This window comes from Trachinotus anak, unplaced genomic scaffold (genome assembly GCF_046630095.1).
Source record: "Trachinotus anak isolate AG129_WGS33_773 ecotype Australia unplaced genomic scaffold, CSIRO_AGI_Tana_v1 ptg000023l, whole genome shotgun sequence".
Lineage (NCBI taxonomy): Eukaryota > Metazoa > Chordata > Actinopteri > Carangiformes > Carangidae > Trachinotus > Trachinotus anak.
In genome coordinates, this window is record NW_027273874.1 from 8,053,305 (window position 1) to 8,076,323 (window position 23,019).

Below are 23,019 nucleotides of genomic sequence, written 5' to 3' on the forward strand. Positions count from 1 at the left end.
TATTTTTATCTCTTTTTGGTGTTGTTTTGTGTCTCTGTGGTTGTTTTGCGTCTCTGTGGTTGTTTTTTATCTCTTTTTGGTGTTGTTTTGTGTCTCTGTGGTTGTATTTTTATCTCTTTTTGGTGTTGTTTTGTGTCTCTGTGGTTGTTTTGCGTCTCTGTGGTCGTTTTTTATCTCTTTTTGGTGTTGTTTTGTGTCTCTGTGGTTGTTTTTTATCTCTTTTTGGTGTTGTTTTGTGTCTCTGTGGTCGTTTTTATCTCTTTTTGGTGTTGTTTTGTGTCTCTGTGGTTGTTTTTTATCTCTTTTTGGTGTTGTTTTGTGTCTCTGTGGTTGTTTTTTATCTCTTTTTGGTGTTGTTTTGTGTCTCTGTGGTCGTTTTTATCTCTTTTTGGTGTTGTTTTGTGTCTCTGTGGTTGTTTTTTATCTCTTTTTGGTGTTGTTTTGTGTCTCTGTGGTCGTTTTTATCTCTTTTTGGTGTTGTTTTGTGTCTCTGTGGTTGTTTTTTATCTCTTTTTGGTGTTGTTTTGTGTCTCTGTGGTTGTTTTGTGTCTCTGTGGTCGTTTTTTATCTCTTTTTGGTGTTGTTTTGTGTCTCTGTGGTTGTATTTTTATCTCTTTTTGGTGTTGTTTTGTGTCTCTGTGGTTGTTTTGCGTCTCTGTGGTTGTTTTTTTATCTCTTTTTGGTGTTGTTTTGTGTCTCTGTGGTTGTTTTTTATCTCTTTTTGGTGTTGTTTTGTGTCTCTGTGGTTGTTTTTTTATCTCTTTTTGGTGTTGTTTTGTGTCTCTGTGGTTGTTTTTTATCTCTTTTTGGTGTTGTTTTGTGTCTCTGTGGTCGTTTTCTGTCTTTTTGACGTCTTTTTGGTGTTGTTTTGTGTCTCTGTGGTTGTTTTTTATCTCTTTTTGGTGTTGTTTTGTGTCTCTGTGGTCGTTTTTTTTATCTCTTTTTGGTGTTGTTTTGTGTCTCTGTGGTTGTTTTGTGTCTCTGTGGTCGTTTTTTATCTCTTTTTGGTGTTGTTTTGTGTCTCTGTGGTCGTTTTTCGCTTCTTTGTGGTTATCTAATTGAGAAAACTTGTACCCAGCGTCTCACAGGCAGAGAAAAGATCCAGCCACCTATCAACCTGTCTCTGGGGGGGCCCACTTCTGTTCGCTGATAGTTTTGTCCTCCATTTTTTCCTCCTCATCTTGTGACGTCACGCCCGGGGGGGGGCAGACAGAGAGAAACTCTTCAGCCGAAACCAGAAACAACAAGTGTAGTTTCAGTAACAGCGGGTCTGGGTCTGACTGCGCTGATCCCGGGGGGGGGGCTCCGGCTGAGAGGTCCGCGGTGTCTGGGTGAACTTGTGCTGCTGCTGGTGGATGTTCGCGACGACTGAGCTGAATAATGTTGTTCCCGTCTCTGTTTTGACCCAGCTCCATTTTCTCCGGAGAGAAAGACAGGACGAAGGGAGGGAGGAAGGAAAGGAAGGAAGGATAGAAACAGAAGGAAAGAGAGCGAGAGAGAGAGGAGAAATGGCCGAGGCGAGGTCTGAGGAAGAGGAGGACAACATGATGAGGGACACCCGGGAACCAGTGGCCCGACGCCCGCCGCACAGCTCCGGAGGTAAAGCAGCGGGACCGTGAACGCATCCCGCCTGTTTCCAGCTGATCCACCTGATATCGATCACATTATCGATTCGTTATGGAAAAATAAGTTGTCACAAGTCGACTGTCCAGTTTATAGCGGGAAACTGAGGCTTAACCCGAAACTATAGATGCCCAGAAAACAGATCAAGTTCAAAATACTCCATTGGTTTATATTGTAGTATTGTTTATGTATAACTGCAGTATTTCTGTGGTGAGTTCATGGTACTGTTGGCTGCTCTGGGATCCTCAGTACTCCTCCGGGTCCTTACATTTCTGTGATATTTGTAGTGGTCCTGTTAAATCTCTCAAAGGACTGATGAAACTGTTCAAATGTACTGAACAGACTAGATTTAAAATACCACTAATTTACAGAGTCACAAAGTGGTCGCCATGTAGAAGTTTGCACCAAAAGAAATAAGAAATAGATTTACATTTTCCTTCTAAAGTTTTGTCAAATGTTTTATTTTGTCCAATCAAAAATGCAGAATTGAGAGTTTTCAGTTCACTGTCGTGTATGATTCAGAAGAGGAGCAATAATATGTCAGCTTTGGGGTTTTTAGATATTTTATGTACCAAATGATTGATCCTTTACCAATGAATCAAGCGAATATTTGACCAATTAGTCGAAAATGAAAAACAGCTGAAAGGAAGTTTTCTTTATTGGCTACTTCACTGACTGTGGGTGTAACCTGCTCGAACCCAAAGCCATAAATTCTTGTATCAACTCGCAAACAAGTCATCATCTGGGTCAAAGTTCACACATGCAGGCTTAAACACACACACTCACACTCACACACACACAAAAACAAACGTTCCCAGTCGGCTGAAATGGTGCAGGCCTGTGCCAAGACTTACAGCCATTAATTTAATGTACATGTCCTCCCTCTTTGTCTGGTCCTCTCTCCCTCTCATTCACGGAAACACAAGTTATAATTTAACATGTCTTGACTTTTCAAGGCTTTTCTTTGTAAGTGTGTGTGTATGTGTGTGTGTGTGTGTGTAAGTGTATATTCCACAGAAACCTTTCAGATGACGTCCTCGCCTCACCCATCAGGCCAGGGGACCACGATTAATTTTCTCTTTAGATTTCCACAAAATCTGCTAAATTATGACATGTTGCTATTGCAATATAAACTTATATGTAACTTAATAGAGAATTCACTCTGACTAACATGTCTCGACTGTAGCCTCAGATGAAGAGACAACCACTAAGATGTTTGCAGAAATGCTTTATTTCCTGAACACAGTTCAGCCATGATTGTACATTTCTCACCTCTGGTTTATTTGTGAATCAGTGTGGGGAGAAGAGGCCATTACGCCTCGGACATAGAGCAGATCAGGAAACAGTAGGAGACTTGCTGATGCCAGTTTGTTTGGAATAAACAGATGAAGAAGAAATAGGAAGTTAAAGTTCCACTGACAGGTGATATCAGGTGACAGTTGGTCTGACGGGGAGGTGCCACAGCAACGAGAGCTGAGCAAAAAAGAAAATGGGAATTTCCAGACGGCATATTTAAGCACACTTTTAAAACATCACAAAAAATAAAAAGTTAACTTCTTTCTTAAAAAGAAAAAAAGCAAATAAATTGGACTCCTCAATGTCAATCACATCCAAACTGCTGAAAAACTTCAAAGAAATCCACCTGGCAGTGACATTAATTCATCAGCTCATTCTCATAACACGGTAAAAACACACAGATCTGTGAACATGTGTTTCTAAGTCAGCTGGTGTTGTGCAATGGGACTCGAGCATGTGATCCTGACAAGCTGAGGTCACTGAGTTTCCAACAAATGTGTTTCAAATGTGTGCTTTTATTTTAGTTTTGAAACTTAAGAAAACAATATTGATTCCAGTGAGCTGCACATATTTTTCAACATGGAGGAAATTTAATTTGAAAACATAAACATGTAAAATATTTGAATACAAACCAGCCTGCTCACACCTTCAGCACATCATTAACCGGTTACACTGGAAAGCAGCTGTGGTTCTGGTCTTTCTGTGGATTTAAAGACAATCTGTGATAAATTTTTCTGGAATCTGAAATTAGTTGTTCCCAAAAGATTTGTCTTTAGTCTCTCCTTAGCTTCGGGAAATGCAGCTCAATCAAAACATTTGAAGTCACGGTCTCGAGTCAAATTACACCTCCATTTAAAAATGTTCTGTCAGAAAGAAAAACAAAAGTGAAGAAGAGTGGAGATTTGAACATTTTGCAATGTAAAAAAGGAAAGATGCTGAAACCAGTTGAGTAGTTTTGAGACATTCCCACAATAAAGTGACCCATTTATTTCCACAGAGGCTCGACCGTTAATGTGACAGGTGATAAATGTCACATTGTTCAGTCGGTAAGGGGAAAGGTTTCCTACCAGACAGTGTGTCGTTTACAGTGTGTCTGTAACTGAAATGTTTCTCTGTAATATTAAATAGCCACGACTTGCTGACGACATTTTCTATAACAATAACCTCATTATCTGTTTCCCTTAACTCGGACCAAACAAGACATTTGAAATCGTTTCCTTGGGCTCTGGAGAACTGGTGGACATTTTTCTGCCCAAAGGATTATTTAAGAAAATAATCAGTAGATTAATCTGTTGTCAAGATAGTTGTTAGATGTTGTCCCAGTCACGTTTTTGATCACCTGATGAATTTAACTACTTTACTTTTACTACTTTTTACTCTATGTTTGGTCTCCACTGACTCCTGAGGGAAACATCTGCTTCTTTAGCGGCTAAATGCTCCACTGAATTCACCTGTGAGTTAATAACTTTGTCTCCCTGCTCTTTGGTGCTGGGCAGGTAATGTACAGTGGGTTTATCAGTGCTCTTAATTTGAAAAAATTCCCGTCTCTTGAAACACTAATGAGGGAGAACTGGAACAGTAAAGTTGCAGGCTGTGAAACCAAAACAAGTTAAAAGGTGCTAAAATACTCCAGGTGATAACTTGTCACACGTGTGAACCCTTTTATGTATGTGTTGTCATTTGATCCATTATTTAAACATATGTTGATTACAGCAGCTTTGAGGAAGTGTAGTTTGCTGTCATGATGGCCAACCCCACTGAAGTAATCCCTTTTAGCTCCAATCTCTGACCGTGACCTCTGACCTCATCGTGCCAAGCGAGAAACCCAACAGTGACGAACTCTGAGGAAAATTTGCTGTGGTGTGCATTTGCATGTTTGAACGCAGCTTCAGTGCAGAGCTCAGCCAGCCCGCTGCATGACAAACATCTGGAAGTATTAAAAGTCCTGATGACTCCAGCAGAATCCCACAGCAGCCAATCACAGCCTCGCTTCAGGTTTGCTCTCTGCCTATCAGAGAGCTAGAAAGCTCAGACGGGCGGTCCAGTTAGAGTTTTAGAGAAGGAGAGAGCAGAGAAGAAGTGGACAAAAGCAGAGAAGAGAGAAATTTTGACTTTTTAAAAGCAGAATAGGAAGAAAAGAAGCAAAAGAAAGAAGGAAGTGCTGGCGGAGTATTTTCCAAACACGTCAACGTTTAGTCTCTGGACGCCACAGGGAGCCAAGCTGACCTGGTGATCAGTTTGGGGGGTGAAGAGAAGGAGAGGAGGTAGGAAATGGGAAAATGCACACACAGACAAAAAAGTTCAGTCCTCTTTCTTTGCCTTTTCCTTTTCTTTCTCCTTGTTCACCTTGAGAAGGGGATGACAGGAGGTTCAGGAGGATGCAAGTTTCTTTGTTTTTTTACTTTTCCCGTCATTTTTATTGTCAGTGTGGTGATCACCTGACCGTCAGACAAGCGTGGGCAGGGGATTGTGACGTCCTCTGTTTTTGATTTTACTTTGATATAGTTTCTGTTGGTGGTGCTGTTTTCTTTGTGTGCAACCCTGATTACCAGGTCTTCTTCTTCTGTCTTTAACATTTAAGCTGAAAACACAGAATGCATCACTTCCTGCATGCAAGACTGTCCACAAAACCAAATGGAAGAGGGATTCTCTCTGTGTTGGCAAAATTCTGCCTCAAATTTCTGGATACATTTCTGTTTTTGACCCACAGAGGGACAATTTATGAAAACTTCTTCAATACTTTTGGGAATATAAACATGTTTTAACCCTCTTTTTTTAATAAAAAAAAAAAAAATCCAACTTCATCATTGCAACATGCGACTGGCATCACGACTGATGATGTCACTTGTGTGTCGCCTCAAGGCTTTACCTTCCCCAACCTCTAAGTCCCTCTGTAGGCTCTACAGTCCTACACACATCTCCAGCCACGATCTCACACATACTGAGCTTTCTTTCCTTCTTTTTTGGCCTTTTGAGAACAAATGTCTCTGCTTATCAACAGCACAAGCTGCTGGTTGCTGTTCATGTTTGGTTTGGTTCGAGAACATGCAACACTTCCTGGTTCTTGTGGGATTTGCGGGGTCGTCTGCTGCCAGAACTGAAGTTGTTCAGTGTGTTTTCTTGTGTATTTACTCTGTCGTAAGGTTTATGCTCCTTCCTGACTAAGAAGTCTGTGCAAGTTGCTGGAAACAACTTCAGAGACTGAAGGGTTGTCAAGTCTTTGTGGGATCTGAGAGCAAGTAAACAAGTCAAGGATTCTGGTGAAACATTAAATGGCCACTTTTCATACTTGACACAATGTGGACATTTCACAATCTCTCTCTCTCGCTCTCTCTCTCTCGCTCTCACTCTCTCTCTCTCTGCAGGTCGTCCTGACAGACGTAAGCCCGAGCATCGTCACAGGTACGACCTTTCTTTTTTCCTCATTCTCTTTGTGTCACCAGTTCAGCCAAGATGAGTAATTGGCACCAGGAAGTGAGCGTCTAATGTGACCCATATGTAGCAAGGTGTTTTGGCTGAAAAGGTTTGTTTGATGTTGAATCCAGGTGAAAGGTCTGATCTCTTTGATCTCGACCAGACATGAAAGACGTTTTGCTCTAGAGGTACATGAGTAAATTTAACCTTCTGTGAAGAAAAACTGCTTCTACAGACGCTTTCATAAAGTCACACATGTGCTTATTGGGACTATTTCCTTCAGTATCCTCACAGACTTGCAAGGACTTCTTTTCCTCCCTTTGGTTTCTTGGTCTGACACACTCCTTAAAGTATTTTGGCTGTTGGCCGGTTGGCATGGCAACTAGCCGGAGAAGTCACAGGGTTTAAAGACTGTGTGTGTCTGTTTATTGGGGGAAACGGAGCCTCGGTTTTAGTTTATTTCACTTAAACTAGAGTAACTAGAGAAACAAAAGGGATTGTAAGAAGGTTGTGAAACATGAGGAAACAGCAGACTGTGCTTAGAAAGGTAGTAAACAAAGGAAGAGATTCAGCACAACATCACTTTTGAGGCTGTCAAGTCAAGTAAAGTAAGTTTTTCTGAGTTTGGCAGACATCTTTTTGGGGTTTTTCCTTTTTCCACATCAGGGTTCTCTAGGTGTTCTATGTGTTGGTGGTTTGACCTCGGACCAGTAATGACTTTCAGCTCTTCACCTTAAGCAGAACACATGTTGAGAACTGATCTGCTGACTAAGACAGCTGAAGAGCAGCTGTAGATAAACAAGCTATTAGAGTTTTCTTATAAACAAACTTAAGTTACATTGCATTTCCTTCCTCTGGAGACATCTTGAGAGCCTATTTTTAAAACATAAGTCAAATCATGCATTGTCTAAAACCCGGTGAAACCCGGTGTGCATGAACAATAGAAACAGACAGACAGATCCATCCATTAAAACTTGGCTCTATTGAACTATGACGCCCTCTTTTTTCCAATCTTCCAAAAATTAATTTCGTCACTTTTCATGTGTGCAACCAAGTATAAATTCCTCCTGTATCACATCCTGCCCCCCCTCTCTGATGGCTGGCCCTTTAACCTACGACTTACCTACCGAGTGTGGCTCTTCTCTTCTTCTCACTATGTCCTGCTGCTTTTGTAGCTGTGACTTGCATCAGTCTGCCTGAACTGCCGGACCGTCAGTCGCACACACCCCAAAATGATGTAATGGGGCAAACAGAAAAGCCATGACAACATTTGCCAAACATAGAAAAGCTGCATTAGCAAAGAGGGACAGTGTTCATGAAGCAGACACTCAGCCACTGTGACTGAAAATGACCATCACATAACATTAACAACAGAATTTATTTACAAGATGAGTTTTTAACCAAGTTTCTCCAAGTGTTTTTGTTTTGTCAAACTTTTTTTCAGAGATTAGGGAGAAATGGAAAGAGGAGGATAAGAGGATAATTTTTCCATCTCTGTTTAAAGTAAAGGAGTGTGTGTGTGTGTGTGTGTGTGTGTGTGTGTGGGCAGTGTCAGGGGTGAGTCATGTGTGTCTGTTCATGGTTAGCAGCTCTGTGGAAGAAAGACAGAGAGGGACGACCAGAGACAAAGACACAGTAAAAGGGAAATAAAACAGTTCCACAATTAAAAAGACAGAGAGGGAGAAATAGGTGCAGAAAGACGTCTGACCTTCTTCTGTCATCTGGGTGAGTCTGGCTCTATTTCCTATCCTGCCTAGCAACAACTATTTTTCCATTTGAATGGGAGGAATCCTGGCTCAGGTGCTGGTTTCCCTCTGATCCTGCAGCTCTAGAAACGTCTTTGAATCATTCAGACGGTTTGGGTTGCAGACAGGTGAAGACTGGGAATTTGATAAATTGTCTCAATAAGGGAATAACAGGATGTTTTTCCTCATTCTCTCTCTGGGATACTTAGAAAAAAAATGGAAAACTAGAAAAATGTGCTTTCAGCGGATTCTTTGCTCCAGAGGTTTGTTCAGGGTGAAAAACAACATTTCAAAAAAAAAAAAAAAAAAAACAGAGGGAGAAACTATTCAGTTAAAGTTACCTGTGACATAAAACTCCATGATTTACTTTAACTACAAAATATTTATTTTTAGACACACACTGATCTAAGTTGAACTGAAGTGTTTTCCCCATCGCTGACGACAACCAGCTGAGTCAGGGCGTTTAAAAGACCAGCAGCTGGGCTCTAGCTTGGTTTTCTGCTCTGGACAGATGTGTGTAACCGTCAGTCTCTCTCCTCTGGGATGTAAAAGGATGTTTCACCCTTTTACCAAGATGTGAACTTTAAACACTTCCTGTGTAATTTGTGTTTCTAGACGTTTTCAGTTTCCTCTGACGAGGAAAAAACACCTTTTTTTATGTGCAGTGGATGTGAGTGTCTGTCCTCTTTCTTACTGCTGAGCACATTTACTAGAGTTTTTGTTTAGAGCTACAGAACAAATATTACTGTTTCACGATACAAGCAAGTTGGGGGGGGGGTTGTAACAGGGTCTAGCAAAACGATCTCAGATCAGCCTCTAGTGTTGTTCTAGACTATACTTGTCAGGTACAAATGGTCAAAGCAGCAAACAATAAGTAAAGTTCATTTATTTTTAACACTAGAACTTTTGTGTAATATTATAGAGTTGAGAGATACCAATACTAGTATCAGAAATGCCTTCAGTACTACCTAAAACATGGTACTGGATATCAGTAAGTACATAGTCTGTGCACAGCTGGGATACTGTGAACTTTATTGATAAACTTTATAGTTTCACACAAGGATAGAACAGCTGTAAACCAGTATGTCGTTGGCTGCACATCACAACTTCCTGTATAAGCTACTGTTTTAGAGCAGTGAAGAAGAATTGAATTCTGGTTGATAGTATAACGTTAGCCAAAAGAAAACAATCTGGCAATACTTCACCCTGGAAAGTCCCACCAGTGGTATCGACTCAGTCTTCAGTTTCCAACAATGCACAAGTTCAGGTATCAGGAGTGGTTATCATTATCGAGAAGGAGAAAATGTTACTGGAACCTCTCTGGTACATAAACAAACTGTTGTGCACACAAACAGACAAACTGATAAGTGCATCCCTGTGATCAGGAGCAGAGACTGTTGCAGCAGAGCTGAGGTGGTAGTACTATTCCATTAATCACAGACATGAACAATAAACCTGTAGACGTAACCCCTCCCCCTCCAGTGCCTCAGTGCCTGTTAATTTGGTGGTTTCCATTAAACAGTTGTTCCTGCCAGATTTACTATGTAATGCTCAGGTGCCCTAGAGCAAGGCAGCAACCCCTCAGCTAACGGTGTGGAGTTCCAATACTGAGGACTGGGTGGGGCGACCAAGCTATGTTTATCACTGGAAAACAGAGAGAGAGAGATGGCAACAGAGGTGAACTAACGTGACTCATGGTTTCCTTTTTTCCCTTTTTTTCTTTCCCTCTCTGCAGCCAGGGCCCTCTGTCGTCCATCAGAGCTGCCATCAAGAGAAGTGAGTGTCCATCCTCAGACTCTTCTTTCTGTGCTTTGTCGATGTAGATCTGTGAAGTTGTGTACATCTGTACAGAAACAGAGGGAAGTCTAAACAAGCCCTGTGACACCGCACAGATACCTTCAGGAGATTCTCAGTAGATAAAGCCAGTTATGAAATATGAAAAAAGAAAATAAAACTGTCTCTGAGATACTTCTAGGCTGGTTTTTAACTTGGAAAACAACAAGTAACCCTTCAGTATCTGGAACAAATTTGATAACTTTAGTTTAACAAATGAAAAACCAATTGAAAACTAGAGAATACACAGTGTCCAAACATTTATGACACCGGATGCTGTGAATATCTTGGATAAATAATCAAATTAAAGGATGTACAATAAGACCAAGAAACCTACAACTGTCCAATCATCAGTCGGTGCAGTTTGAGGGTAAACTGATTTAGTCTTTCTAACTTTGTTGAGTCAGAAACTCTAGGGTTGTAAAGACTAATAGAGTGTGTGACGACTGAGGCTGAACCGAAAGAGCAAAAGAAAGTTTGGCGTTTTTCTGACAGAGCTTTGTAGAAATCTGACATCCGTTTGAATCGTGGCCTGGAAAAGTTTTTCCTATTCCTATTTTTAAAAACAGAAAAAATGCATTTTGACCTTTAGTGGGGTAATAAAATCCAGCTGGACTGTCGACTGTTCAACCACTTCTGTTGGAGTAATACGATCTTTTACTGAAGTAAAAACAGCAGTACCACAGTGTAATAATACTGCATTACAAGTTACAGTCCCACATTAAAAGTACAGAAGGAAAAAAGCAAACAGCAAAATGTTTGTCAGATTGTTAGTGATGCATTAACATATAAGCATAAAGTGACACTAAATTTAATATCTTTGTTTTACTGTTTGTAGTTTAATCTAAAACAATGCATCATATTTTATGAACTGATCAAGTTTTAATATAAAGTATATGGATCTGAAGGGAAACTGGTAAAAATGGCTGTAGTGGAGTAGAAGTATAAAGTAGCATCAAATAGAAATACTCAAGTAAAGTACCTCAAAATTGTACTTAAGTACAGTACTTAGAGTAAACGTACATGCACCACTGTACTCATACTGTACTGTGTCCTCTCATTTAATCATGGTATCTTGCCTAGAGTTATAAATAAAGGTTTTTTGGTTTGAATAAGCTTTTGTAGAGATTTTTTTTTCTGTTTTAACCCTATGAAATCTGATTTAAATTTCCACAGAAGCCAGAAATCAGAGTTCAGCTTCATATTTTCAGCATCTGTTTGTTCCTACACTTCACTGTCGTCACGTCACTGTTTTCTGTCTGTGCTGTTGTCTTATCAGCCTCCACCAGGTCCACGTCCCTCTCAGAGACGTCCAGAGACAGAGACAGAGAGCGAGACAGGGACAGGGACAGAGACAGAGACAGAGACAGGAGGTGAGACCCTGCTGGATTATTGCTTTATGAGGCTGATGGTTTAAATCCTTCTGTCCTTATCAGTAACTGGTGAGAAATCTTCCTTCAACAGGAAACTGAAAAGTCTCAGCCACATTATCTTCTGAACAGCTGTGTATCAGCTTCTTCTCTCTCCTCCCTTTTCTATATAACACTGCAAAGAACTCACACAAGCATCTTGTTCTTCAGAGATGTGTTAAGACTCTCTGTTGTACAGTTCAATTATGTTGATGTCATTCAGCAAAAAACAGGGTATTTTTACTCGACAAACGTGACCTTTTATGAGGAAATTGACTTGTTTGACTGTCAGGAGCAGTTTATTCCTGCTTCACATTCTCACACTTGGATGGTTCTTGGATTTGAGCCAGAATAAACATTTATAAACTATTCTCTAATCACAGAGCCTCTTGTTACTGTGTTGCTTCAGACTGAGGCCACAGCTGAGCAACAAAACACAAGAAGAGCAGGGAGGTGCTGAAAAAGTACAAAACATTGATTTGACTGTATTTTCATTTAGAGGTAATATTACCTAATGCAAACCCCTCTTCTGATTAATAAAAATAAAGCAGATTTCAGGTAAACACTCAAGGTTGGATGGTGGGTCCAGGTGGGTGGGGCTTGGGGTTGAGGGTGGTGACTGCTTTGTTGTGACATCACAAAGTTCCAGAAGTCCTGACGGCTGGTTTTAAGGCTCAGTTTCTGAATACAGGCTGTGTGCATTTCTCTGTGGACTGAGGCTTTGATACTTTCACAGTATTAATATAGAACCTAGACCTGCTTTATAATCACAAACACATGGACATCTGCCTTTAGACTGGATGGGAACTTTAAAAATCAGACGTCTCTAGATATCCCTCTGTTGACTTCCTGTTATCTGTACCTGTTGCCAGGCGACCAGAGATCACCATCCTGTCTGCAGAGCCGCTGACCTCCACGTCCTGGTTCCCAGGGGCCTCTGGGGGATTCCCACCTCCCCCTCCTCCTGCCGCACAGATCTGGGGACCCACGATCCCTCCGTCCATACAGGTAACTGTCTGTTTGTGTTGAAGTCTCAGTGTCAATGAATAAGGTTTAGTTGAGTTTGTTGTTTGAAGTATTTAAAAAAATTTAGATTTCAGAGACATTTAGTGGAGAGATTCTGGAAAAACCTGAAGCCGTCAGTTCCTGCAGGTGGAGCAAGTTTCTTTGCCTGTCGGTTGTGACGCTCACTTATCTGCATCTGGAGTTAAACTGCTTCTGCTGCTGGTGTTCTTGGAGTTATGCAGGTTGACCTGTGGCAGTGACTGAACAGCTCCCTCATGTGGACATATTACATATTATATACGTATTGAAACAGTTTGTTTTATCTGAGCAGAAAATCCTCACATTTGAGGATACGTGAAACATTATCGTGATTTATCAATCATCAAAACAGCTGCTGATTGGCTTTCTGTTGGTTGACCAATTGATTAATCAATTAACTGGTGAGTAATGATGGTTTAACCACAGATGATTGGCAGTGATGACTGATATCAGCTTAAGTTCATCATTATTAGGTTTTCGCCAAGCTGGAGGCTGGAACTAATCTTTAAGCTGTAGTTTTATCTTTGCTGTGCGTCTCCTCCTCAGCCTCCTCCCTCCTATGAGGAGGTGATCAGAGAGAAGACTCAGGAGCAGGGTCTCCTGCCTTCTTCTTCCTCCCGCTCCTCCTCATCCTCGTCACATCCAGCTTCCACAATAACCATCGCCACACAGACTGACCCAGCGTCTGCTCCTGATCCGCAGGGTGAGGGTTGTTCACTCGCGTGTTTTCAGTTGGTTTTTATTTGTTGGTGAATGTGTGTTGATCAGAATCGTGTGTGTTTCAGAGAGAAGACCGGTGAGACCACCACGACCACCTCTGCCCTACCCTTCCAAGTCATCTCACATTGATGACATCACCTTCACCACCAGCCAATCAACACTCACCTCTCTTAACAGTGACAGTGTGGTGCAAGACACACACCCTGAGACAGTCACACACACCTCTGTACACACACAGTGTTGTGACGCCCTCCCTGAACTGTGTTCACCTTTGACCTCAACCACTGGTGCCCAAACTGACCAATGGGATCAGGGTTTTGCTGCTGTTGACACGGCAACTCCTTCAACTGCTTCCTCTCACGTCCAGTTGCAGCGTCCCAGACCGCGCCCTCGTTCTAAGATCAGTGTCCAGCCAGTCAGCAGCGAGGTCAAAGTTCAGACTTTGGTGAAGCTGCGTGAGGACGGTTTGGCCACTCTAGCCGCCCGTGCAGCAGCTGACACCAATAAACAGGAAGTGAGTCAGGGGAAGTACCTGCAGGAGCTGCTCGAGGCCTTCAGTTCGGACGACTGGGGCTTCCCTGATCGCCACAGCGACAGCAGCGGGCACAGCCAGTCAGAGAGTGAGGAAGGAGACGAGGAAGAGGACGAGGAAGACATGGCAACTCTGAAAGCGAGGATACAAGCCTTTGAGCAGCAGCAGGTGGCTGATGGGAGCTGCGACAGTAACAACAGAGACTTTGTTGTCACAAAGAGACCTGAACCCCGGCCACGCCCTCGTCTCCAAGGGCAACCAGCCAAATCTGCACCTCCCGTTGTCGCCCCAAAACCCAAAAACTTTTCACATGTTCCAAAACCATCCAGCAAGGTATTCTGGGAAGATGGTAGTCTGACAGCAGCGGCAGCAGCAGACTCAGGTGGTACAGAGACTCCGGAAACAGCTGAATCTCCTTCTGCAGACTTGAACCCGAAACCTCCAACTGCTACTGAACCAGCACCTTCCTGTGCCCCGAAACCTGCTCCAGCATCAGGACCCCAACCCTTCAAAACCACTGAAAAACCTTCACTGACACCAAAACCGCAGTCCACTACAGACACCCTCTCATCCACTAACCCTTCCCCTGCTTCAGCCCCTGTCCCAGCACCCAGGCCCCCTCCACCCAAACACACCCCCTCTCTCAGTGACAACCCCAAACCCCCACCCAGACCTCCAGTTGCCCCAAGGGCCAGCATGGGAGCACCACACCAGGATAAGAGCACCGCAGCTGGGCACACCACCCCGACTCTGCCCCCGAGACCCTCAGTGGAGGTTTGTGGCGGATCCCAGACAGAGACTCAAGCTGGAAGTGAAGAGAAGCAGGACACTGCAAACCAAACTGGTGAGTGTTGTCTTTACTGACTACTACTGACTGAGAGCAGTGACTGCTTTGTTGTGACATCACAAAGTTCCAGAAGTCCTGACGGCTGGTTTTAAGGCTCAGTTTCTGAATACAGTCTGTGTGCATTTCTCTGTGGACTGAGGCTTTGATACTTTCACAGTATTAATATAGAACCTAGACCTGCTTTATAATCACAAACACATGGACATCTACCTTTATAGATTATTAGTTGAGATGAATTTTATTACTTGAGTGACAGAAATAAAGAAAACTAGCAGCAGCTTAAGTCATTTTTAAACCAAAATGCCAAAAAATATGGGCATATTTTCTTGTTTCAATCTTTATGATTATAAACTAAATATCGTATAATGATTTGAATATATGATGAAGATGCTTTGCTATTTTCTGGCCTTTTATGGACAAAACAATTAATCAAGAAAATAATCAACAAATTTATAGATAATGAAATAATCATTAGTTGCTGTCCTTAACATAAGTTACATAAGCACTTCTAAAGGTGAGATGTCTCATTGATATTTTTTAATTAATCTCTCAGTTAAACGATCTAGTATCAGTTCTTAAAATCTCACAGTTGGTCCTTGCATTTTTTTGTGAATATATTTATATAAATTGTTCATTTTTGCATGTTGGTAACACTATTGATTGCTTACTTGTGGAATAAAAAGATAGTTAAAAATTAGAGAGAAAGGCTTTGATATTGATTAAATATTGGCTTTTATCTGATTAAAAGCTTAATGAATTAAAATGAATCAGTGCCAGTATCGAGCCTTGTTGCTGAGCTGCACTTATGCTTCAACTGCAGGAAGAGTCTCGGGGCAGTCGATGGTATTGACGAGGAAATCTTTGGCTTTTACAGCACAAACAGTTGATCTCATTCATCTGGACTCCTGCACGTGTGCTGAAGTTCAGGTCGTCTCCTGAGCGATAACCTGAACGTGTGGTCGTGTCGCTGCTGCTGCTGATAAGCTTCCAGTCTGTTGACCGACCTTTATCTGTGATCCACTGAGCAGCTGCAGCTGTGATAACAAACTGGAGCTGTGTTTAGTTTAGTTACTGATAACGAAACAGAAAGCAACAAACTGAGAGACTGGAACCGCAAAATATCATGTATGAAAAATGTTAACGCTTGAAAAGAATGATCAATTGGTGATCGAAGTATTGGATGATGATTTATTTTCTGTCGATTGACTACTCAATCAATTGCCTAATCATTCCAGCTGTATTTCATTTCTGCTTTTGACCCTTATCAAACCTGTACCTGTCAATCAAAAGGCCAAGTTAAGCTGAAAGTGATATCATGTATCAGCAAAGCCTGATGGGTAATATTTATTGTTTTTATTTTTAATGATTTTTGTTGTTTCAGTGAAAGTAGGAAGTTTCCGTCCAGGCGTCCCGACCAAACCAGCATCACTGACCTCACCACGCAGAACCAGCGGTAAGTGTGTGTGTGTGTGTGTGTGTGTTTGTGTCTGTGTGTGTGTGTGTGTGTGTGTGGTACAATGGAGCAATTGAGAGCTTACAGGCACAAATCTTGCTTCCTCGTTATGTTGCAGAAATATGCAAACATGTGGAGAGATTTAAAGTGGTGTGTGTTTGTATTCAAGTGTGTAAGTGTGTGTGTGTGTGTGTGTGTGCGTGTGCGCAGCAGAAGAGGGAAAGGGGGTTACATTATGCAACGCAAACGTTGTGGAAGAAAAATGCTGTGATTGTGTGAGGAGAAAAAAGCCCCCACTGTTTGTGTGCTGTGAGTTTGATGTGTCAGAATCGTGTGTGTGTGTGTGTGTGTGTGTGTGTGTGTGTATGTGTGTGTGTGTGTGTGTGTTGTCAGCTGTATGTGTCTGGCAGTGTATAATTCCCATGATGCAACTAGCCAGGTTTTATTGGCTGCCTCATACACCAGTAGCTAGAGAAGAGTATTATTATTGTCTTCACAGAAAAGTTTCTACACTCAGTTGTGTTGTGGAGCCAGAAAACGTCTGACAAAATAAAACACACACAGAAAACAACAACAAAATAATATGACTCTACACAAACCTACAGGTTATATGTGTGATACCTTTATTGTCATTGTAAAAAATTAGGATTTGTGCATAGGAAAAAAAGTAAAAAACACAAGACACAGATGATTTCTAATAATAAAATAAGATAAATAATAAACAAAATAGCTGGAGTAAATAGCTGCTGCACTCATGCATGCTGCCATCTTGAAACATAACCCTGAAGAGTGTGTTATAATATCCAAATGTCTGATTTACATGAGGACTAATCTTTATTTCAGTTGTGATACCAACACTGTTCCTGCAGCTGCTTCACAATAAAAGCCTCCAGTCAGATGTCAGTACAGAAAAAAAACATTTTTACACATGGTCTCACAGATGCAGTGTGGCAGTTGTTTTGTTTTTGTTCTTGTTCTGTGTTTTTACTCTTTTTAATATTAATTTTGTTTTTACCTTTTTTCTGTATTTAAGCTGGGGTTCACAGAAATCTCGAAAAGATAAATAAAAATGACCAAAACCAGTTGGAAGAAAGCCAAATTAATAGGAACATTATTAGGAACCTTTCATGTTGAATCTACCACTGCAGAACAACCAATAGGAACGCTCTCTTTCTGTGATTGGCCAAAGTCTCCTGTCGGAGGCAAAATTTCCTGAAGTCTGGAAACAGAGGAGAGGAGGTGCAGACGTTTTTATCTACTGATGCCAAAAATCGCCTACCCTAGCTTTAATTCATCTGAGTGTCTCACGTTTTTTTTAATTACCTTTATTGTTAATTGTTGACTTCAGCTTGTGATATGAACAATAAGAAGTAAAATATATGAATGTGTGGTATGAGTCATGCAGTCTGACCTTTGCTCTCCACCTCCAGCTCCAGTTCTGGCCCCTAAACCTACTGGAGCCTCAACAACGCCTCCAGATCCAAACCCAGTCCCAGCCAAACCTGCAGTTACAGCCCCCAAACCGTCAGGCCCAGCTGCTCCCCTGGTCCCAACCAAACCACTGACCCTGGCTCCGGCTTTGGTTTCGGCTCCGGCTCCGGCTCCAGCTCCAGCTCCAGCTCCAGCTCCAGCCCCGGCTTTGTCTCTGGCTCCAGCTCCAGTTCCAGCTCCGGCTCCGGCTCCGTCTTTGTCTCTGGCTCCAGCTCCAGCTCCAGCTCCAGCTCCGGCTCCAGCTCCAGCTCCAGCCCCGTCTTTGTATCTGGCTCCAGCTCCAGCTCCAGCTCCAGCTCCAGCTCCAGCTCCAGCTCCAGCCCTGAGGAAAGGCGCTGTGATCCAGTCCAAAGCTGAAACTACCAGCCCTGCTAACCCAAACTCCTCAGACCCTCCTCTTCCTCCACGGTCAGTAAATTCACTGAGAGGAAGCACTGAGGTAATTCAGGAGATAAACTGATATAATGAGACTCCACTGTTAATTAAACTGGAGTCATGTTGCTCAGTATTGGCTTGAATCTGTTTCCTGCTGCTGTTGCTGTTAAAGAAACAGTAAAAATCCAGCTCAGATAAACAGAAGTGAAATAAAAATCAGACAAATCCCTCTTGTTGTAGATACAGTTTGTCTTCCATCAGTTGGAGCTGGAACGGCATCTCCTCCTCTTCACTGACCCGTCTCTTTCTCTCCAGGCCTTCAACTGGAAAGTTCCTCCCCCTTCGTCCTCCTCCAATCAAATCCATTCCTGGGCGACCACCGCCTCCATCCATCAGCTCCTCAGCTTCCTCAGCCAACCAGCTCCCTCCTCCCTCCAAAACCAGTCCTGCTCCATCCATCTCACCGGTCAGCCAGTCTGCACCTTCACACACCTCCACCCCATCTCCTCCAGCTTCAACAGCAAATCAGCTGCAGGCTCAGAGGGCCCCAAAGAGAGGGCCACCTCTGCCCCCCCGGCCTAAACCTGGACATCCTCTCTATAGCAGCTACACGGTGTGAACACACACACACACAGTAAACATGAGATCATATATTTGAGGCCTGAGATGTAATTTCTCAATTTCACCACAGAAACAGGAAGTCCTGATCGTCCTGGACGACCCCAGCCCGGTTCCCTCAGAGCCTCAGACCACTGTCACCCCTCTCATCAGCCCATCACAGTGTCTGCTGGACCTGGACACCCAACCAGAGCCGGTCCTCAATCAGGACTGCCAGTCAAAGCCCGGCCTGGAGGACCTGGGCCTGTCAGAGTCCCAGGTCAGTCCCAGCAGCTGGTCTTCTCCTCGCGTCTGATCTCAGCTGGATAAAAATCTCTAAATGTTTTAAACTCTGTGAGTTAATGTTAGTTTTGTTTTCCTTTGTCGTTTAGTCCATCCTCCCTGTGCAGCCCACTGAACAGAAGGAGCAGCCGGACCCTCCTCCTGTCAGGTCAGACATACAGACACACAACAGGAACACACACCAAACCCTGGACTCTGCTTATTGTTAGAATTTATCACTTGCTTCATATTTTGTGTATTTTTTGTTGTGTGTGCGCAGCGGTCCTCGGTGCATCGCCCTGTTCGACTACGAGGGAGAAGAAGAGGACGAGCTCACCTTCTCTCAGGGCGATGTCATCGCCCTCCTCGAGCTCATAGGGCAGGAGTGGGGGCGGGGCCAGATCCACGGGCGAATAGGAATATTCCCCCTGAGCTTCGCAGAGGTGGTGGAGCCGCTCCCACAGCCGCTGTCGTCGCCAGGGGAAACAACAAAAACTACGCTGGTGGACACGGCGGTGTTTAAAAGTTCTGGTGGGTTTACTTCCTTTGGTCCTGCTTTGCTTTTTATCCAGGACTTAACCACCAGTGATCCCACTGTACTGCAGCAGAATAAACTGGTTTTTACCCAGCAAACAGTTATTGAACCACATCTTGTGAAAGTCAGAGAAAAGTTTGTTTTTGAACAGGTTTAAATGCAGGAAGCATCATAATAAAACAGATTTCATTCTTCCTCACGTCGTCTTTTATATAATCGTCTTTTTTTTAAATCGTCTTTTTTTTTTCATTTGTCCTCAACAGCACTAAAAACCACACAGGACCCAAACTCAGAGGTGAGTGTGTTTGTAAGCGTGTGTGTGTGTGAGTGTGAACTGTTGCACAAACACACACACTGTGTTTTATAAATTGTCAACATTTTTCAAAAATTGTTGTGATTAGTCTTTTACTGATGTGTAGCTATTGATGTGCTCAATCTGTGTTTGTTTGTGTGTGTGTGTGTGTGTGTGTGTGTGTGTGTGTGCAGGCAGAGGAGTGGGCTATGGCTGTGTTTGACTTCCCCGGTCAGACCGCAGAGGATCTGTCCTTCCACAAGGGGGCGCTGATCCAAGTGACCAAGCACATCGACGCCGAATGGAGGAGAGGAAAACTGGAGGGGAGAGAGGGGCTTTACCCCGCTGCCTTCACACAGCCCTACCAGGGTACAACACACACACACACACACTGACACAAACAAAAACACACCTGTAGAATAAAGTATGAAATAAACAATCACATCAGAAGGTAAACAGAAAATATTTTGACACATGAAGCAGCAAAACACACAGACAGGAAGAGTTTGTTGCAGAACTCAGTAGGTGTGTTCTGCAGGTGTGTGTGTGTGTGGGGGGGGGGGGGGGGGGGGCTGCCCGGGTCTCTAACTCCTGTTTCCTCTTCACGTTTCCAGTCCAGCCAGTCCCAGTCCAGCAGTCGGCCAAGGCTGTGTTTGACTTTGCAGCAGAGAGCGAGGATGAGCTCACACTGAAGGTGAGTCAGGCTCACTTCTCTCTGACATAACCACGTTTCCTGTCTCCTGTTTAAATCTAACTCAGCTAAAACACCTGAATGTGTCTGCGTTTGTCTCTGTCTCTGTCCTCCTGCAGGTCGGTGACATCATCACACAGGTGGAGTCTGTAGATGAGCAGTGGATTTTGGGAGTTGTGGGCGGGAAGCGTGGGATCGTGCCTAAAAACTACATTTCACTTCTCTGACCAGGAGATCCAGAAACGGCCTGAAAACCACTTTCTCTCAGCGTCTGTTAAACAGGTTCAGGTTTTGAACCGTCGACCCTGCAGAGTGTTTCCTGCGTTTGTGTTGCGCTCACGCGGACACGCACACATATCTGGTGTTTCAGTGTTTTATTTTGGGTTTTTTTTTCTTCTCTGAAACCTGAACATTTAAAAATTAAAACAAATGCAGCCTGGTCAGTTTTTATTCATAGTTTGTTACTGAGCTGGACTCTGACGTGATCGGATTGACTCTGTGATTGACAGCCCTCACCTGACATCGCCATGACAACTGAGACCGATGACGACAAAGGACAGGATGGAGCTGTGCTGCCTTGACAACTGACATCGTGTTGTTAAGTCTTGTCTCATCCTGTTGTGATGTTTTTCTTCTGTGGGAATGGATTTGACTCTTTTTGGATTTGTGGACTCAAACCCTGAAGCTTCTGCTCACGACACTCGTGTAAAACTGATCAGTATGATGGACGGACACAGCTGGACATCTGCTTTTAGACGACTTCAGCCTTTGCTCTTTGTGTCTTTTACAGATGTTTCAGTCAGTGCTGCAGCATCTGAACTGGAAGCCCTCAGCTCAGCAGGTTGAGAGAGGAGGATTAATTCACTTTAACTAACTCAGTTAAAACTTAAAACTACATTTATCTTTAACACAGTGAACCGTGCAGAGTGTTAATTCTCATCCAGAGCCAGAGCAGATTAGACGACTGTGTTAAAGCTCCTCATTATTCAGTTCTAAGACGAGCGACTGCAGGGTCAGGCTTTGACAGTTCATCTCTCCGCAGACGGGCGGCGAGGTGAGGGAGAGCTGCAGGCAGGATGTTGGTCGCTGTGCTGAAGCCTCCTGAGGGGAAACTACCAGCTGAGGTTTGTGTTGTTGTGCGACCTGTGTGAAGCTTTATGCTGATTTCCCTCAGAGCTCAATGAGCTGAGGGCAAGAATCTGCCACTTTTGAGACAAATGATGAGGAAATTTTCTGTTTAGTTGGAATTAAATGTTTTGTTTTATGACACTGGTCGGTACCTGTAGCTATTTATAAATGACTGTTGCACATATCTTTAAAATGTTTTACATTCCCCAAAGTGTTGACACTTAAACCGGATTGTTTTACGGCTGGTTTTCATCTGTTATCTACATCACTAGTGGCCAAAACTTTTCTAACACACAATGAAAACTGCAGAACAGTGTGAACCTCAACACGTCGCACAACTCTGCTCCAGTACAAATTCTCTCAGCTTTCTTGCCACTGACATGAAAACTAGATCTATAAATACATAAGCTGAATAAAGCGCAATGTCCTTGAGGACAGTTGTGCGATGTGTTTTCATTTTGATGCCTTTTAGAAAACAGTTGGCAGTAAAGTATGATGCTTATTTGTATTTAACAGATGAAAACGCGACACTAAGAGAAAGCAGCTCAATAAAAGCAAAGAGTAACCAGTCATTGAAGTTAATCGCACACTACAAACTTAAACCTTAAATAAACATGAATGAAATAAGCTTTGCACAACTTAAAAATCACGTCTGGTACTGAAACCTGTTCATAGTTTATTATAGTCAGGCTTCTCTTGCTTCCTGCAGTTAAACGATGTTACTGTGCCAAAATAGGAAGTGTGTCACAACATTAACAGTCTGAGGACGCTGCGGCTCTGGCTGTAGTTCTGTCTTTTTTCAAGCACTCCCTGTTTCCTTTGTTAGAACACTTTATCTCAGAAGCAGCATCTCTCATTTGTAGACTGAAGATGAGTCGCACTCATCACCTGAAACTCAAGTGTTTTTATTTCTGTTAGAGATAAAACATGGAGGATTTTCTCTAAATGTTCAGTCAGCAAATTAGCAGTGATGATGAATTCTTCTGATTTTGTTGTTTGTCTGACACTTGAAGGTCTAGTGTTTTGTGCTGAATGACATAAAATGCACAGATTACAACTTTACATTATTCAATTATTATTTATTGTCTTTTTAATTTTGAAAGTCTGACGGCAATATTAAACATAGATTTTCAAAATAAAATGCAGCCAGTTGACAGAGAAGTTGTATTATAGTAGACAGTACTGAGTAAATCATGCAATCATTGTTATTGACAGTCATGTAAGAACAATGAAAAAATATTCCACTGTGTAAAAAGTTAGAGACAAAATGCAAATTTTATGTAACTCTTCTTCTTCTACTCTTGTCTGCACTCAGTCGTCTGTTAAAGTAATTCTCACTAGACAATCAATCACATGGACTCAAACAGCTCGTTGAAAACCTTTCAGCATCCACGTTTCTGTTTTCTACGTTGTTTCAAGTGTCATAGTAGAAATTACAGCCCAGCAGGCGTCATCACGACTAATTTAATGTCAACAACAAAGAGAAAATCTTCCATGTTGCATCTATTGGACTGATTGTGCAGCAATGTAGTGACTATAACACTAGTGTGTGGGTTAGTGTGTCTGTTTGTGTGTGTGTGTGTGTGTGTAAATGTGAGTGAGGCAGAGACAGTGAAAAGTTGATAAATCGCTTTGTTACAGATATTTTATGTATAACCAAACATTCCAACTTTTTAATCCAAATAAAACTTTGAGGCCTTTCATCTTCATCT

The 23,019-nt window shown here is 42.6% G+C and overlaps 1 protein-coding gene across 3 annotated transcripts; it reads left to right on the plus strand.

Annotated features, from left to right (window-relative positions):
* The first annotated feature begins 1,203 nt into the window (after positions 1 to 1,203).
* LOC139606994 (SH3 domain-containing protein 19-like) lies at positions 1,204 to 23,016 on the plus strand. Of its 3 annotated transcripts, XR_011684753.1 has the most exons (18): positions 1,204 to 1,599; positions 6,285 to 6,321; positions 9,814 to 9,854; positions 11,191 to 11,284; positions 12,193 to 12,328; positions 12,911 to 13,067; positions 13,150 to 14,460; positions 15,845 to 15,916; positions 17,347 to 17,815; positions 18,098 to 18,395; positions 18,474 to 18,659; positions 18,772 to 18,830; positions 18,942 to 19,192; positions 19,460 to 19,491; positions 19,683 to 19,857; positions 20,103 to 20,182; positions 20,299 to 21,324; positions 21,370 to 23,016. XR_011684753.1 is itself a non-coding variant. In XM_071459506.1 (17 exons), exons 1-17 carry the CDS (start codon positions 1,356 to 1,358, stop codon positions 20,404 to 20,406), a joined length of 3,750 nt encoding a protein of 1,249 aa, XP_071315607.1. In that variant the 5' UTR covers positions 1,204 to 1,355; the 3' UTR covers positions 20,407 to 23,016. The 3 variants fall into 3 exon arrangements, 2 of the variants coding, with proteins under 2 accessions (XP_071315607.1, XP_071315608.1); XM_071459506.1 differs by having other exon boundaries at positions 20,299 to 23,016; XM_071459507.1 differs by having other exon boundaries at positions 21,222 to 23,016.
* Positions 23,017 to 23,019: the final 3 nt, after the last annotated feature.

Bases quoted from the DNA above. Each gene is read 5' to 3' on its own strand.
- LOC139606994 (XM_071459506.1), top strand. From the start codon at position 1,356: ATGTTCGCGACGACTGAGCTGAATAATGTTGTTCCCGTCTCTGTTTTG. The intron at 6,322-9,813 runs GTACGACCTTTC...CCCTCTCTGCAG, and splicing joins AAGCCCGAGCATCGTCACAG to CCAGGGCCCTCTGTCGTCCA. The intron at 18,660-18,771 runs GTCAGTCCCAGC...TTTGTCGTTTAG, and splicing joins TGGGCCTGTCAGAGTCCCAG to TCCATCCTCCCTGTGCAGCC.